The 15020-nt window shown below is 35.8% G+C and overlaps 1 protein-coding gene across 1 annotated transcript in view; it reads right to left on the bottom strand.

The window, feature by feature from the left end:
• LOC106057554 (serine-rich adhesin for platelets-like) overlaps window positions 1-15020 on the bottom strand; it is a 55036-nt gene that overhangs the window by 32271 nt on the left and 7745 nt on the right. The window contains exon 4 of the mRNA XM_056033143.1: window positions 3886-4108. Coding sequence (XP_055889118.1) covers window positions 3886-4108 — 223 coding nt within the window. The remainder of the gene's footprint in view (window positions 1-3885; window positions 4109-15020) is intronic.

Consider the following 15020-nt stretch of genomic DNA (forward strand, 5'->3'; position numbering starts at 1 on the left):
CAGAGTGAATACATAAACAATGTAATATCTAAAGATAACAACGAAAACATACATTAAGTTTAAGAAAATGGAAACAACAGGCATAGCGCCATTAAAAGATGAACATAACATAATACATAATGATAATGAAGCTAAAGCAAACATCCTAAACAAATACTTTGCATCAGCATTCTCAGCCCAATGAGACAAAGACATATTACTGAATTTGAACCAAGTAGACAACATAGAAGATATTGTAGTACAAGAAAATGGAATTCAAAAACTATTAGCCAACACCAAACCAAATAAAGCGTCTGGACCTGATGGTATTCCAGCTAGATTACTCAAAGAACTAAGCAATGAGCTATCCCCGGTGTTCAAAATACTCTTTCAGGCTTCACTTAACCAGGGCAGAGTACCAAAGGACTGGAAAGAAGCTAATGTCATCCCCTATTTAAAAAAGGAGAAAAATCTGACCCAGGAAACTACAGACCAGTATCACTTACCAGCATCACATGTAAAATCCTAGAACACATAATATGTAGCAACATCATAAACCACTTAGACAAACATAATGTCCTCACACCATACCAACATGGCTTTAGGAAATATAGATCATGTGAAACACAACTAATAGGACTAATTGATGATTTTTCAAAAGGTTTAGATAATAGTGAACAAATAGATGCATCTTACTAGATTTTTCTAAGGCTTTTGACAAAGTTCACCACCATAGTTTGCTTAAAAAATTAAAATATTTAGGCATTAATGGTCCACTGCATCAGTGGATTAAAGATTTTCTGATAGGGAGAGAACAAACTGTAATAATAAATGGCTCTACATCAACACCGATAACAGTAAACTCAGGTGTACCTAAAGGAACAGTCTTGGGTCCACTACTATTTTTAATTTACATCAATGATTTACCAAATTGCATTACTTCAGAAACAAAAGTCAGATTATTTGCAGACGATTGCATAATATATAGAACAATAAAAACAACACAAGACACAGATATTTTACAAAAAGAATTAGATGAATTACAGAAATGGGAATCAAATTGGAGCATGTCTTTCCACCCAGAAAAATGTCAGTTGTTAAGAGTAACAAAAAAACTAAAACAAATTAATTCCACTTATCTTATTCATGGCAAACCAGTAACACAGACTACAAACGCAAAATACCTAGGTGTTATAATAAATGAAAAACTGTCATGGAATCCACATATTGATGAAACTACAAAAAAATCAAACAAAGCATTAGGATTTATTAAAAGAAATTTCTATAAATCAAATAAGAACATAAAACTAAAATGTTATTTAACCTTGGTTAGGCCAATAATAGAATATGCATCCTCTGTTTGGGACCCCTCAACTCAAGAAAACATTAAGAAACTGGAACAGATACAAAATAGAGCAGTGAGATTCATAACAAACGAATATTCACATTTGACTAGAGTAACACCTTTAGTAAAATCACTAAATTTAGAAAGCCTTCAGGACAGAAGGCTCAAAAGTAAAGTAGCAATCATACATAAAACACTGAACCATAATCTTCAAATACAAAAACAAAATTTAATAAAATACTCTGAAAGACACAAAGATAAAGGCACATTCCTCGTCCCATATGCTAGGACAAATTTGTATAAATACTCCTTCTTCCCTAGTGCTATTAGAGCATGGAATGGGTTGCCTGAGCTAGCCAGGAAAGCCAGTGACTTGGCAGAATTTAAGTCATTGGTTAATATGCATGACTAAATGCATGACGTGTAGGACGTAATCATCTTTTTTGAAGTTACTTCTGTATTATATAAGAAGATTAATCTCTTAGTGTTTATAAAGAATTAAAATTCCCAGAACTTTCACATGTTTACAGCGTATATGCGAATCCATTATTACGGATTGTGTGGCTAGTGTTACACAGTTAATTCTGTAAAAAAAAATATAAGGCGAAGTTAAATGTCGTTAACAAGACTGATGTCGTTCAAAGTGGCCGATTCAGTGGACTCATCGCTTAGGACTCATAGGAGGAAAACATTTTATACATATAGTCATGTCCAATGTACAAAACGATTTTTTTTTCTGTAAATCCAAAATTAAGTAATCTCACATGAAAATAAAATTCATTGGGATACTTATGTTGGAGAATGTGACTATGAAACCACTTGTTTTGGTTGATTTTTATTAGAAATTTCGCACTTTTTAACTTAGCTGACATGGCTATAACACTGTGCTTATGCATTGAGATGAAGCGAATGCTAAATTTAGTCCCTGGAGTTTTACGCTAGGCAGCGATACAGCATACAGTTGAAAGGAGGCATGACACATCTTTCATCAGCGATTTTAAAAAGCTTTTTTTTATTAAAGTATTGTCAAAAAAGAAAAAAAAATGAGATCACTTCAGACTCTTAGGTGCCTAGTCTAGACCCCAGTGTACCAGGATGGCCTGCCACAAGTCGCAGACCGCTGTGTACTGAGCTCTAATGACGCCTTCGGCGGTAGCTACCGACCATCTCATCAGACGGCTTAGACCGATCGAAACAAGATCAAAGAAAAACCAATAGGGGCACTAATGATACTCTTACCACTAGCTCAGCATATCTACTGATGACAAAATGGATTAAGCTAGATCATAACCTTGACATTGTATTTTTCTTTTCTTCTTCATTTCCGTTGTAAATTTGCGTCTTCAATTTTTTTTTTTGCAACTCATTTAATTTGTAAATAAAGATTTCTTTGTTTTATTTATAAACTTAACAATTATCGATTGTTAGTGCTACTCTTGTACGTATCTATTACTTCTTCTACAAGTATAATTCAATCATAACAACACCCTGGACAATATACGACAAGCCAACACCTCATAACATTTCTTTACCGAACATCTGTGTGTTTGACTTAAATCTGTTTGTAAGGTTGTTTTAAAAAGATATTGACACATTTTTTTTCTCCATTTTGATTAACAAACACTGTATTGCTGTTAAGAATGCAACTTTGTGGAATTGAACAAAGGTCACTTATAAAATCTTTAACATGGTTTGAATGTTATTTTGGTTTATCAGCATGTCTGCTTGGGGAGGCTTGAGCCATTAGTTCGAATTCCCCTTTTTTGGAGGCACGGTTGCTGAGTGGTAAAGTGCTTGGCTTCCGAACTGAGGGGTCCCAAGTTAAAGTCCTAGTGACATTGGGATTCTCAATCTTTCAGGCGTCTCTGAATTAAGCCAATTCTAATGGGTAACTGACATTAGTTGGGGAAAAGTAAATGCTGTTGGTTATTATGCTGGCCACATGACATCCAAGTTAACCGTGGGCCACAGAAACAGGGGATCGTCTGCCCTATAGACCGCGTAGTGTGAAAGGAGGTTTACTTTACTTTTGCTTTTTTATTTGGTTTATAACAATATTGTTTTTTTAATACAAATAAAAGTAAAATGTATGCATAGAAAGAGAGAACACACATTTGATCCTTGTTATTAGCCTCACTATTATCAAAGACCGTAAAAAAAAAAAAAAGTTTCCCTTTCAGACCTTGTGGTCTATAGGGCAGATGATGTAAAGGTCATCTGTTTCTGTGGCCTACGGTTAACAAGGGTGTCATGTGGCCAGCACAACGACCAACCGCCTTTACTTTTCCCTAACTAATGTCAGGTACCCATTAGAGCTGGGTGGACTCAGAGGCGCCCGAAGATCCCGAAATTAAAAATCCCAGGCTTCACCAGGATTCGAACCCCGGTCCCCGGTTCGGAAGCCAAGCGCTTTACCGCTCAGCCACCGCGCCTCCTATCAAAGACCGTAATTGTCACTAAATCTACATTTTATATTCAAATATAATGTGTATCTAAGTCAGTTAAACTGTTTGGCACATTCAAATAAAGCAGTAAGATCTAATTATCAAATCATTTCATACCAGGAACAATTAAATTCTTGCGAGCTTAAAGAAATATTGTCATTGGAGTTCAAACAGTCAGATGTTGGTATCCATTCAAAATGTAAAATTTCTATTTTTGTTGTTCCATTTGCCGTCACGTGACACACAACTTTATTCTCTGATGTCTCGTTGTACAGCAAGTAAACAGAAGTGCTGCCAACTTTGTTGAAGTTTCTATCAATACGGTAAACGTTGTCTCCACCTAAAAATGTTTGGGAAATATTAATGGAAGATGTCATTTGACATGCTTTTAGTTTTTTAGCGGCCCCCGTAAGGGGAAAAGCCGCTATAAGATTTGTGCAAAATGTCCGTCTGTCACACTCAGATCTCAAAAAGAGAATAGAAATGAAAAATATTATTTCACCATGCGATGCGGCTTTAAAAGTTAAGGTGCAACGGCTACTTTTGGTTTTCTAAAAGCAAACCGTTTAGTTTATAAAATTAATTATGCAAGCGATTTTTTTTTATAAAAATACACCAATTCTAAAACAAGTTCGTAAATGTAAGGGAGGCAATGTTACAATAGGTTAACAAAGAACGACTATTCTTTGTGTATTTTCAGTATCACTAAGTCAAATATATTTATAAAATGTACAAGAAATGTTCACAACATATGTACATATTAGTTAAAGGTGTTTTTTCTGGTCAACTAGCTGCTAAAACTAAAAGAAAACAAGGCTAAGAATGCACTTTATATGTAAATATCACGCACATTTTTTTAAAATGGACTTTTTATGCAACGCCTTTCTCGAAGTAGCGTAACGCCGCGACCTGATACATTGATGAACTAATTCCTTAAAAAAAATTAAACAATCAGATTCTATTTATTTTATGATTAGTGCCCGCATCAGGATAAAAGTCGCTTATTTTTGTGCGTTTTGTCGGTTGGTCAGTGTGTCCGTCACGTTTATATAAAAAAAAACACTAGACGCTAATCAAAATCTGATTTAAAGTTCCTTCCAAAAACATTGCATAGTTTAAAGTATCTATAATAGATTGTTCCAGATGTTTTATGAAAAACAATCAATGCCAACGAATGTTTGTTTGCTCTTCTAACTTATATTACATGTAATTTATGAACTATAAAGAACTATGAAGTTATTCCGGATATTGTTTTATAAAAAAAAATATGTCAAACGATTATTTGAAATAGCTTCATTGACTTACATTACCCATATATTCTTGGACAATAAGTCACTATAGTTTTATTATCGATAATTGTTCCGTAATTTCAACTTAAAACAAATTTATGTCAAATGACCTTTTTTTTTTTCAAAAATATCGACAATAGGTTGTTAAGGATTTTAAAATAAGAAAGTAATTTACTAGAAACGATCATTGAAAAACACTTTTTAGACCTATCTTACATTGAATTTTATTGCTGAAAAATAACAGAGGGTTTTTTTATCAGTTAAGAATTTCCGAATTGAAATTTGAACAATAAATTAACCTACATTACTTAAATTTTCTTACCAATCGTCGCTAAAATGGTTCCGAATTTTATATGAAAAATCTACTAACACAAATAACTATTTGAAATTCCTCTTTAATAAAGAAAATAAAAAAAATCTTCTGATTTACGAATATTGGTTGTTCCAGAGTTTTATAAAAAAAACATTCTAACTCTATGTAAAATCGCATTTCTTTCGTACATTGTTGACTTTTTATTAGCCTTTATTATTACTTTGTAATTTACTAAGGCCCTTACAAGCAACTTTTATACCCGTGTTGTAGTGACTATGTTTGTATATAAGATTGTAAACAACACTTGAGAGAATCTTGGGTGTAAGATTTAATGAATTCTAGATCTATGTTTAGAACATTTCCTATCAAAAAATCGAATGGTCCATTATCAACAACTATAGCTTCAACTGTTTTCTTGAAATAAGGTGAGTTAATATGTACTATAGCCACTGGCGGATCCAGGGGGGGGGGCGGTAGGGACGATCGACCCCCCCACTAGGCCGACCCCCCCGGGGGGGGGGCGGACGAATTTTACTATAGAATTCACACTATTTGTATACGAATTTATTACTTATGTTAATCTTATATACTAATTATTTATATTTCAACCTATTTTTAGATTATTTCGCCCCCCCCCTTTCTAGTATTTTGGCCGATTTGGTAGGGTCGGGAGGGGACGATGGCATCAATCCGCCCCCCCCCCCCACCATAAACTTTCGAGTGGGGGGGGGGCGGTCCTATTTATTTGTAAAAATCACAGCCTGCTAACAGAATCAATTAAATATCTATATGATTAAAACTTGTTATTGGTATTTTAACCGGTCTTTATATTATGTCGTTCACCTGTTGGCCGATTGGAAGGGGAGGAGCGAATACCTCTACTGCCCTTCCCATCTAAACCCTTTGTGTGTGTGTGGGGGGGGTCCTACTTTTATGGAGAAATCATAATATGTGAACAAAATTAGTCAAATATCTATATAATATAAACAGGTGGAAATGCGATACACGCAATCACCTTCCCCCCCATCGGACAAACCAATACTTTTTCTTTTTGTATTATAGTAAGAAATTCCTAATTTAAAAATCTGTCACTAATATAATTTATATATGCTATAAAGTAAATTCTTATATCGAGTCGCCCAATCCCTATTCTTTAATGCAAAATGCAATCATTAGCAGAAATTATAAAAAGGAGCGAGGATTAATCGTTTTCATTTTACCGCCCTTCCCCTTTCCAGACATAGTTTGTGTAATTTGACATGAATTTATCATAACTATTTTAAGAAAGACTTTGCTTTGGAAAAGTTATAATTCAAACGAAATTTTTCAATATAACAGTCACGGTTGAGATGAGTTCAAAAGCCAGATAATCTTTTCCTAGTCGACTTTTTCCAACCTTTACTCTATCTCATATTTTTCTAGTTAAATAAATTTAGGACTATAACTCACAATTTGTGCTTGAATTTTATTGAATATTATTAATCGAATATTGTTTTTTTCGGCGGCGATCCTCATCTTATCTTATCAAAGAACAAATCAGTTGTATTTGCAATGTATTAAGGGACTATAAATTCATATTGGAATATTTTTCCACATTATTCAAAAGGTCCTTTATAATAGAAAGAATAATGAGCTCTAAGTCAGGAGAATGCGTTACTGCAGTGAAGAATGCCAGAAAACGCTTTTAGCGTCGAGGCATCGCCCCGAACCCCACTAATAAATAATGAGCTGTAGATATCAGGAGAATGCGTTTCAGCCGTGAAAAATGCAAGAAAACGCTTTTGGCGTCGGGGCTTCTCCCCGAACCCCACTAATAAGTAATGAGTTGTAGATGTCAGGAGAATGCGTTTCTGCAGTAAAGAATGCAAGAAAACGCTTTTGGCGTTGGGGCTTTGCCCCAAACCCCACTAATAAGTAATGAGCTGTAGATATCAGGAGAATGCGTTTCAGCCGTGAAAAATGCAAGAAAATGCTTTTGGCGTCGGGGCTTCTCCCCGAACCCCACTAATAAGTAATGAGTTGTAGATGTCAGGAGAATGCGTTTCTGCAGTAAAGAATGCAAGAAAACGCTTTTGGCGTTGGGGCTTTGCCCCAAACCCCACTAATAAGTAATGAGCTGTAGATATCAGGAGAATGCGTTTCAGCCGTGAAAAATGCAAGAAAACGCTTTTGGCGTCGGGGCTTCGCCCCGAACCCCACTAATAACTAATGTGCTGTAAATGTCAGGAAAATGCATTTCTGCAGTGAAAAATGCAAGAAAACGCTTTTGGCGTCGGGGCTTCTCCCCGAACCCCACTAATAAGTAATGAGTTGTAGATGTCAGGAGAATGCGTTTCTGCAGTAAAGAATGCAAGAAAACGCATTTGGCGTTGGGGCTTTGCCCCAAACCCCACTAATAAGTAATGAGCTGTAGATATCAGGAGAATGCGTTTCAGCCGTGAAAAATGCAAGAAAACGCTTTTGGCGTCGGGGCTTCGCCCCGAACCCCACTAATAAGTAATGTGCTGTAAATGTCAGGAGAATGCATTTCTGCAGTGAAAAATGCAAGAAAACGCTTTTGGCGTCGGGGCTTCGCCCCGAATCCCACTAATAAATAATGTTCTGTAAATGTCAGGAGAATGCATTTCTGCAGTGAAAAATGCAAGAAAACGCTTCTGGGTGACGGGGCTTCGCCCCGAACCCCACTAAGGAAGCTTACAGCGCTCTCCCAAAACCCCAAGCTTGCAAGAGAAAGGCCTCAACATGACTTTTTTTTCTGTTTTTTTTCGCCGAAGATTGAGAAACAGTCTTATTTTATTCTCTTATATCGAATATATATATATGCTGTACGCACGTTTATGCCTAGGGTTAGGGTTTACTGGGCGTTAGGGTTAGGGTTTGGAAAAAAATCGCCCCCCCACTCAAAAGTTCTGGATCCGCCAGTGACTATAGCGGTCGGGTAACTTTTGACCCATTTTCCTACAGTTGAAGCATCTCACATCACTTCTCTGGGCCGATGACTTATTTGGTCTATAATCATTTTGTTCTCTCTCTTTATATCTCTGTATATCTCTGTATATCTCTGTATATTTCTGTTTTGTGGTGGACTACGTTGCTGTGCTGTTTCTTTCTTTGTGACTCGTGCTGTTGTAGAGACTGCTGCGGCGGCAAATTCGATTTCTTGACTGTCCTCATCCTTTTGTAGTATTTCGCCTTGATGTGCCGCTACTCAGTTCCATAACGGTCTCCAAGCTTCTCGGTTTCCTTTCTTGTAGGAAAGCAAACAGATTCTTCCCAGCTGTTGATATGATTTTGTCCACGATGACAAGCTGTTTCAGATTCTGGAATGATTCTTCAATTCCTGACGCTTTTTCGAAAGCTATTTTTGCATCAGAAACAAATTGCTTCATGTTGCCGTCTGATGGTGGTTTTAGCTCTTGAAACTTCTGTCGGTAGTCGTCCTCGCTGTATTGATAGAAATCAAGTAATGTTTTCTTGAGGATGGCATAGTTTGCTACCTCGTCATCGCTTAGGACTTGTAGTGCATCGAGGGCCTTTCCTCCAACCAAACTGAGAAGTTGTATTCGTGTTGCGGTTCCTTTTCAAGTTTCATCAGCATTTCGAATCTGTTGATAAACGCATCCATCTTATCCGTGCCTTCCACAAATTTTTGTCTTTTTGTTTGGGGCGTCTTTTCTTTTCTCAAGTCTGTATCTCCTTGCTCACCCATATTCTTTCCTTTACTCTCTTTTCAATTGCAGCGATCATGGCCTTCGATTCTTTATCATCTATTTTTATTTTGGCTGTTACTTGTTCCTCTTCTAGTTTCCGCTGAAATCTCATCTCTTCTTCCTCCATTGACATCTTTCGTTCTACTAACTTCGCCCTTTCTCTCCTTTCTTCCATTCTAGCATCTCTCTCCTCGTTCTGTCTTATGATTTTAGCAACCCACTCTTTCAATTCTTCTCTCTGGTAGCCAAGACTCTTCCCCATTTCGTATAGCTTTACTAGGTCGCCGTATGCTCTTTCGGCCATCTTATGGACGTAGGTTTGTTCTTATAATTTATGAGAAGAGTCTTAGTCCCTGAGTTAATTAGTCTCAATTTTCCGGTTATTTATTTCAAGTCAGTAGAGCTTGCCAGAAGATAATAGATAACAAATCTCCTAGTTCATGTCAAAGGTTTGACACGTCAGTAGTACTATAAGAATGAAATAGTTAAACCTGTCAACTTGTTGACACACTAGCTGCTCCACCATTGTTGTGAACTCCTTAATTGGATTATACCTGACACATAACATAGTTCTTTCAATGATTGGAAGAGACGCCAGAATTAACAACAGAATAGAACTTTAATAAAAGTAAATCAGGATAACTGTAGTTGTAGACAACGCATCAAATGTTAACTAGTAAATATATACATAATTATGAATACTGAATATGTTTTTTATACTATACGATTAGACTCCAAAACTCAGGCCTCTGACAACAATAACAAAACTCCAAGCGCTGCCACTCTGTCCCAACCAATGGACCAATGAAATATTAATAAACAAGGTTACAAAAGACAGTTTGTGTGGAAACACAAACTCAAAATCGGCCCCCGAAGTGGTCCACCCAGGTAGGCTTCAATATTTTCAGAAAGAACATCCGAATGAAATTATATATCAAAGACAAATGAGAGATAAGAATGGAGAAAGAAGGTTGACAGATCTTGTGTAGTGCCCCAACGGTACACCACATCAAAGGATAGGTGAAAGTGGCCTAACTTAATTTCCCTTTCAGACCTTGTGGTCTATAGGGCAGATGATGTAAAGTTCATCTGTTTTTGTGGCCTACGGTTAACGAGGGTGTCATGTAGCTAGCACAACGACCAACCGCCTTTACTTTTCCCCAACTAATGTCAGGTACCCATTAGAGCTGAGTGGACTCAGAGGCGCCCAAAGATTCCAAAAATTAAAAATCCCAGTCTTCACCAGGATTCGAACCCGGGACCCCAGGTTCGAAGCCAAGCGCTTTACCGCTCAGCCACCGCGCCTCCCCTGGCCTAACTGATGTCTTATAATTGATCTAATTTTTTGAGGAGGTGCAATCTCTTATTCAAATTCAGGAAAATAAAGTTTATAAGATTACTATTCGTTTTAAATTAGGTCTAACTTATAATGCATACTAATTAGCTTTTTCTCTTTAAAAAAAATGCTTGCATAACCGATTTTAAAAATTAGATTTTTCGCTTTCAGGAAAAAAAAAAGTAGCCGTTGCATCAGAACTTTGAGTGGTCTAAAATATTGTGATGTCCGATTTTCAATATCTTTTCTAGTTTACGAGATCTAAACGGGACGGACGGACAGACGGACAGACGGACAGACGGTCAGACGGACAGACATTTCACACAAAACTAGTAGCGTCTTTTCCCCTTTCGGGAGCCGCTAATAAACAGAATTCCTTAAATTTTACAACCAAGATTCTCTGAAGTGTTGTTTACAATCTTATATACAAACATAGTCACCGCATATACATATAACAGAGATATATCGTAAGATCAAAATCCCCATTTGCAGCTCCAGTAGTAATGGTCAAGAAGAAAAATGGAGAAACCCGAATGTGCGTAGACTATCGTCAATTAAACAGCATTACAGTTTTAGACGCAGAACCCATGCCCAACCCAGAGGACTTGTTTGCAACTTTAGTTAATGCCAAAATATTTAGTAAGCTAGACCTTGCAAAAGGTTACTATCAGATTTCAGTAACCGAAAGTGCACGCCATCTAACAGCATTTTGAACTTCATTTAGACTCTATCAATGGAAGTATATGCCATTTGGCCTGGTGAATGCTCCGGCAACATTCAACAGACTTATGAAAATAATTCTGACAGGCCATAAAAATGTGATCGTATAAATGGATGATATATGTGTGTACAGTGAGAACTGACAGGAACATGTGGAAGCTTTAGAGTCAATCTTGAACACCCTTCAACGGCATGGTCTAACTCCTCGACCAAGTAAGCTAGAACTTGCTACAGATACTTTAAGCCGTAGTCTTCTTCTGTTTCTAAATGGACCATAGTTTTAAAGATCAACCTAACATACTTTTGTAGCCTTTGAATTAGTGTATCTGTTACAATTAAATTTCACAGAACACTCTCTTTTTCCTTCTCTCTCTTTTGAATTGATTTGAAAAGACCCGCTACATAATGCAACCCCCAACACATACACGCACTTATAATTTAAGCCCGTTAATTCTAGTATCACTTTTACTTATCTGTTCTCCCTCCCCCCACCTAACCAACAACAAAGAGTTAGTCCTGCGTACACTCTATGACTTTTCTTCGGCTTCTCAATTCACACTATATTATATTTCGACAATGACATCCCTCCCCCCCACACACACACACAGTGATGACAACTGCATTCACATTTTTCGGTCGATTTTTATCACAATGACAACTTTTAACTTTTTAAAAATTCTCCGATTTATCGACTATTCAGCATGTTTGTAGCGTGGCGAAGAAAAAAATATTCTCCAAAGGTTCCAACTGAATGCTCATTCCAGATCCCAAATCTACATTTAATTTGGTATTGTTGTTGTTGTTTTTTTTTTGGTTTATTGTGGTTTTTAACCCCTATTAAATGTAGTGAAATGACTATAGATCTAAATCAATCTTTTTATGCTATTAGGGTTATTTTATTAATTTTATTTAGTCAGCGTCTAAAGAGTAGCGGAAGTGACGTAAGGCAAGTTAAAAAAGCTCACTTAGAAGAAAAGAAACATGCAGGAAGTCCTATTTTCGTCCTTTCTTTTTAAATGCTTTTATTTGAAGACTGCGGCTTTAAGGGGAAATACCGAAAATAAAATACAAAAGTTTAATAGAAAGCTTGCGTTTTTTTTTCCCGAATAGCAGTCATCAGGTTGCGAATATGTCAAATCAGGTTCTTAGAGAGCTTCTAGGAAGTGAAAGGAACCTAGGTACGAAATTGCATGCGGACACGTGCGAGAGTTTAAAAGATTTCATGATCAATCAGTGGTGTTTTACAAATATACTCGTTGACCCACGGAGTAGAAATACGCCGCTATTTTGCAGGGCCCTGCCTTAGGGCACTATAACCTATGCGACCGCAGTGGGCTCCGCACTTACATAGGCCCCACGCTAATCCTATGTGTAAATTATTAAATTAAACCATTTTTAACTGATTGTTTCCGCTGCCTCCTAATTTACCAGGAGCCCTTAAATCTCCTGAAATTGCCAAATATATGAAAAAGTACTAAAAATCTCCAGAAATTATTAAAATGCTTTGAAATACAGACAAAATTGTCATTTTGGGGTGTCATTCAATATGGAAAACGCCAATCCTACGCACGATAAAAAAAACGGCATTATACAATACCCGTAATTGTGAAATCTGGTGAAAGAAGCTTCTAGCGCCTCAAACTATTGAAGAACTACTTGAGGTCAACAATTCTCAAAGATAGATTAAAAAATTTGGATATGACACTTGATCCAGATTTGTAACTGGTATACTAGACATATGTTACCCGCGACCCGCGGGTCTTTATTTGCGCATTACTGTCGATATAGTCACTGAGAGTGTTTTGTAAACAATTAAACGAAATAATAATGTAATAAGTAAAGCGAATGTGTCAATGTAAAAATAGTGTGAATGAAGCTATCAAATCAAAATAGCTAATAGGCTTGAATCCATTTTTTTTTTCAAATTAAAACATTTGCTTGTAGGCCTACATATATTTGATTAAAATTTGAGATGAATAGACTAAATTTTGTATGTTCATGTGTATAAAGTATAAAGTAGATCTTGAGGTAGACGTAGATCTAAATCTACACTAATCTAGAGTTCTGTGCTGCGCATGCGTGACCTTTTTTCATGAATGAATATAGGCCTATCTCAACACGGCTACGCAGCTTTAGCGAACAGCGAACGAATGTATTAAAAATGCTTTAGAAAAACAAATTTGAATGTTAATTTGATTAAAATATCAAATGAATGGACAATAATTAGTATGTTTATGTGTTAAAGCATAAAACTATCTTTGCGAAAAGAAGTTTTATCATCTTAGAGTTCAGTAAGAGTTTTAGACCTAGGCCTAGGAATAGACTCAGACTCTCAGTAGAGAGATGTGTTAATGTGTTATATTGTGTAACCATTTGGTAATGTGTAATGAAAGAATGTTCGCCAGGAAATCTGTAGATATCAGGAACTAATTTATGTAAAAAATGCTTTTAAATAATCTAGTGGATTGGATTTAGATGTATGTTAAACGTAGCTAATGATCCTTTCACGTTATTTCTCTTTCGCTACGAAAATAAAATTAGTTTTGCGAAAATGGCTTTACCCGAAGTCAATACATTCTTATCTATTAAAAACGAAAAGAGCGATAGCTTTGTTAAATGAATGGGATTATAAAGTGAACAATAAAACGAAATAATTTTTAGTACGCGATTCATGAATGAATATAGATCTAGGCCTTTAACTCGGCTTCGCAGCTTTCGTAAACGAATGTAGCTTTAGAAAACCAAATTTGAATGTTTATTTGATCAAAATATGAAATGAATGGACTTTAATTAATATGTTTATGTGTTAAAGTATAAAACTATCTGTGCGAAGAGAAGTTTTATCATCTTAGAGATGAATTAGAGTTTTAGATCTAGGGATGGGATTATAAAGTAAACAATTAAACGAATTAATTTTTAGTACGCGATTCATTACGGTATTGTCTAATGAAAGAATGTTCGTCAGGAAATCTGTAATCACAGATATAAGGAACTAATTAATGTAAAAAATGCTTTTGAAACACAAAATTGAAGATTAATTTTATTACATAATGAAATCAATGGATCTTCTTTTGTATTTTCATGTGTCAAAGTAAAAAACTATCTGCGCAAAGTGTATTTCTTAAAATTAGATCTAGGTCTAAATCCTTTCTATCTTTTCTTATGTCAACATTGTAGACATGGCCTAGATCCATAAAATACTATAGCTGTAATAGAGTCGGACAACTTTATTTTTTTTGAGGGTCTTACATTTGTTTTAGGGCTACAATACATTCACTAAGGTCTAAGTTGGTACCCAAGGAACATTCCTGCCTAGTTTTATCAAGATTGGTCAAGCGGTTTTGATGTCTATAAGTAACATACATACATACATACCCCTCACATTCTACTTTATAATATAGATATATATATATATATATACTAGACATATGTTTACCCGCGACCCGCGGGTCTTTATTTGCGCATTACTGTCGATATAGTCACTGAGAGTGTTTTGTAAACAATTAAACGAAATAATAATGTAATAAGTAAAGCGAAAGTGTCAATGTAAAAATAGTGTGAATGAAACTATGAAATCAAAATAGCTAATAGGCTTAAATCCATTTTTTTTTTCAAATTAAAACATTTGCTTGTAGGCCTACATATATTTGATTAAAATTTGAGATGAATAGACTAAATTTTGTATGTTCATGTGTATAAAGTATAAAGTAGATCTTGAGGTAGACGTAGATCTAAATCTACACTAATCTTGAGTTCTGTGCTGCGCATGTGTGAACTTTTTTTCATGAATGAATATAAGCCTATCTCAACACGGCTACGCAGCTTTAGCGAACAGCGAACGAATGTATTAAAAATGCTTTAGAAAAACAAATTTGAATTTTAAT

The sequence above is a fragment of the Biomphalaria glabrata genome, chromosome 6 (genome assembly GCF_947242115.1).
Source record: "Biomphalaria glabrata chromosome 6, xgBioGlab47.1, whole genome shotgun sequence".
In the NCBI taxonomy this organism is placed as follows: Eukaryota; Metazoa; Mollusca; class Gastropoda; family Planorbidae; genus Biomphalaria; species Biomphalaria glabrata.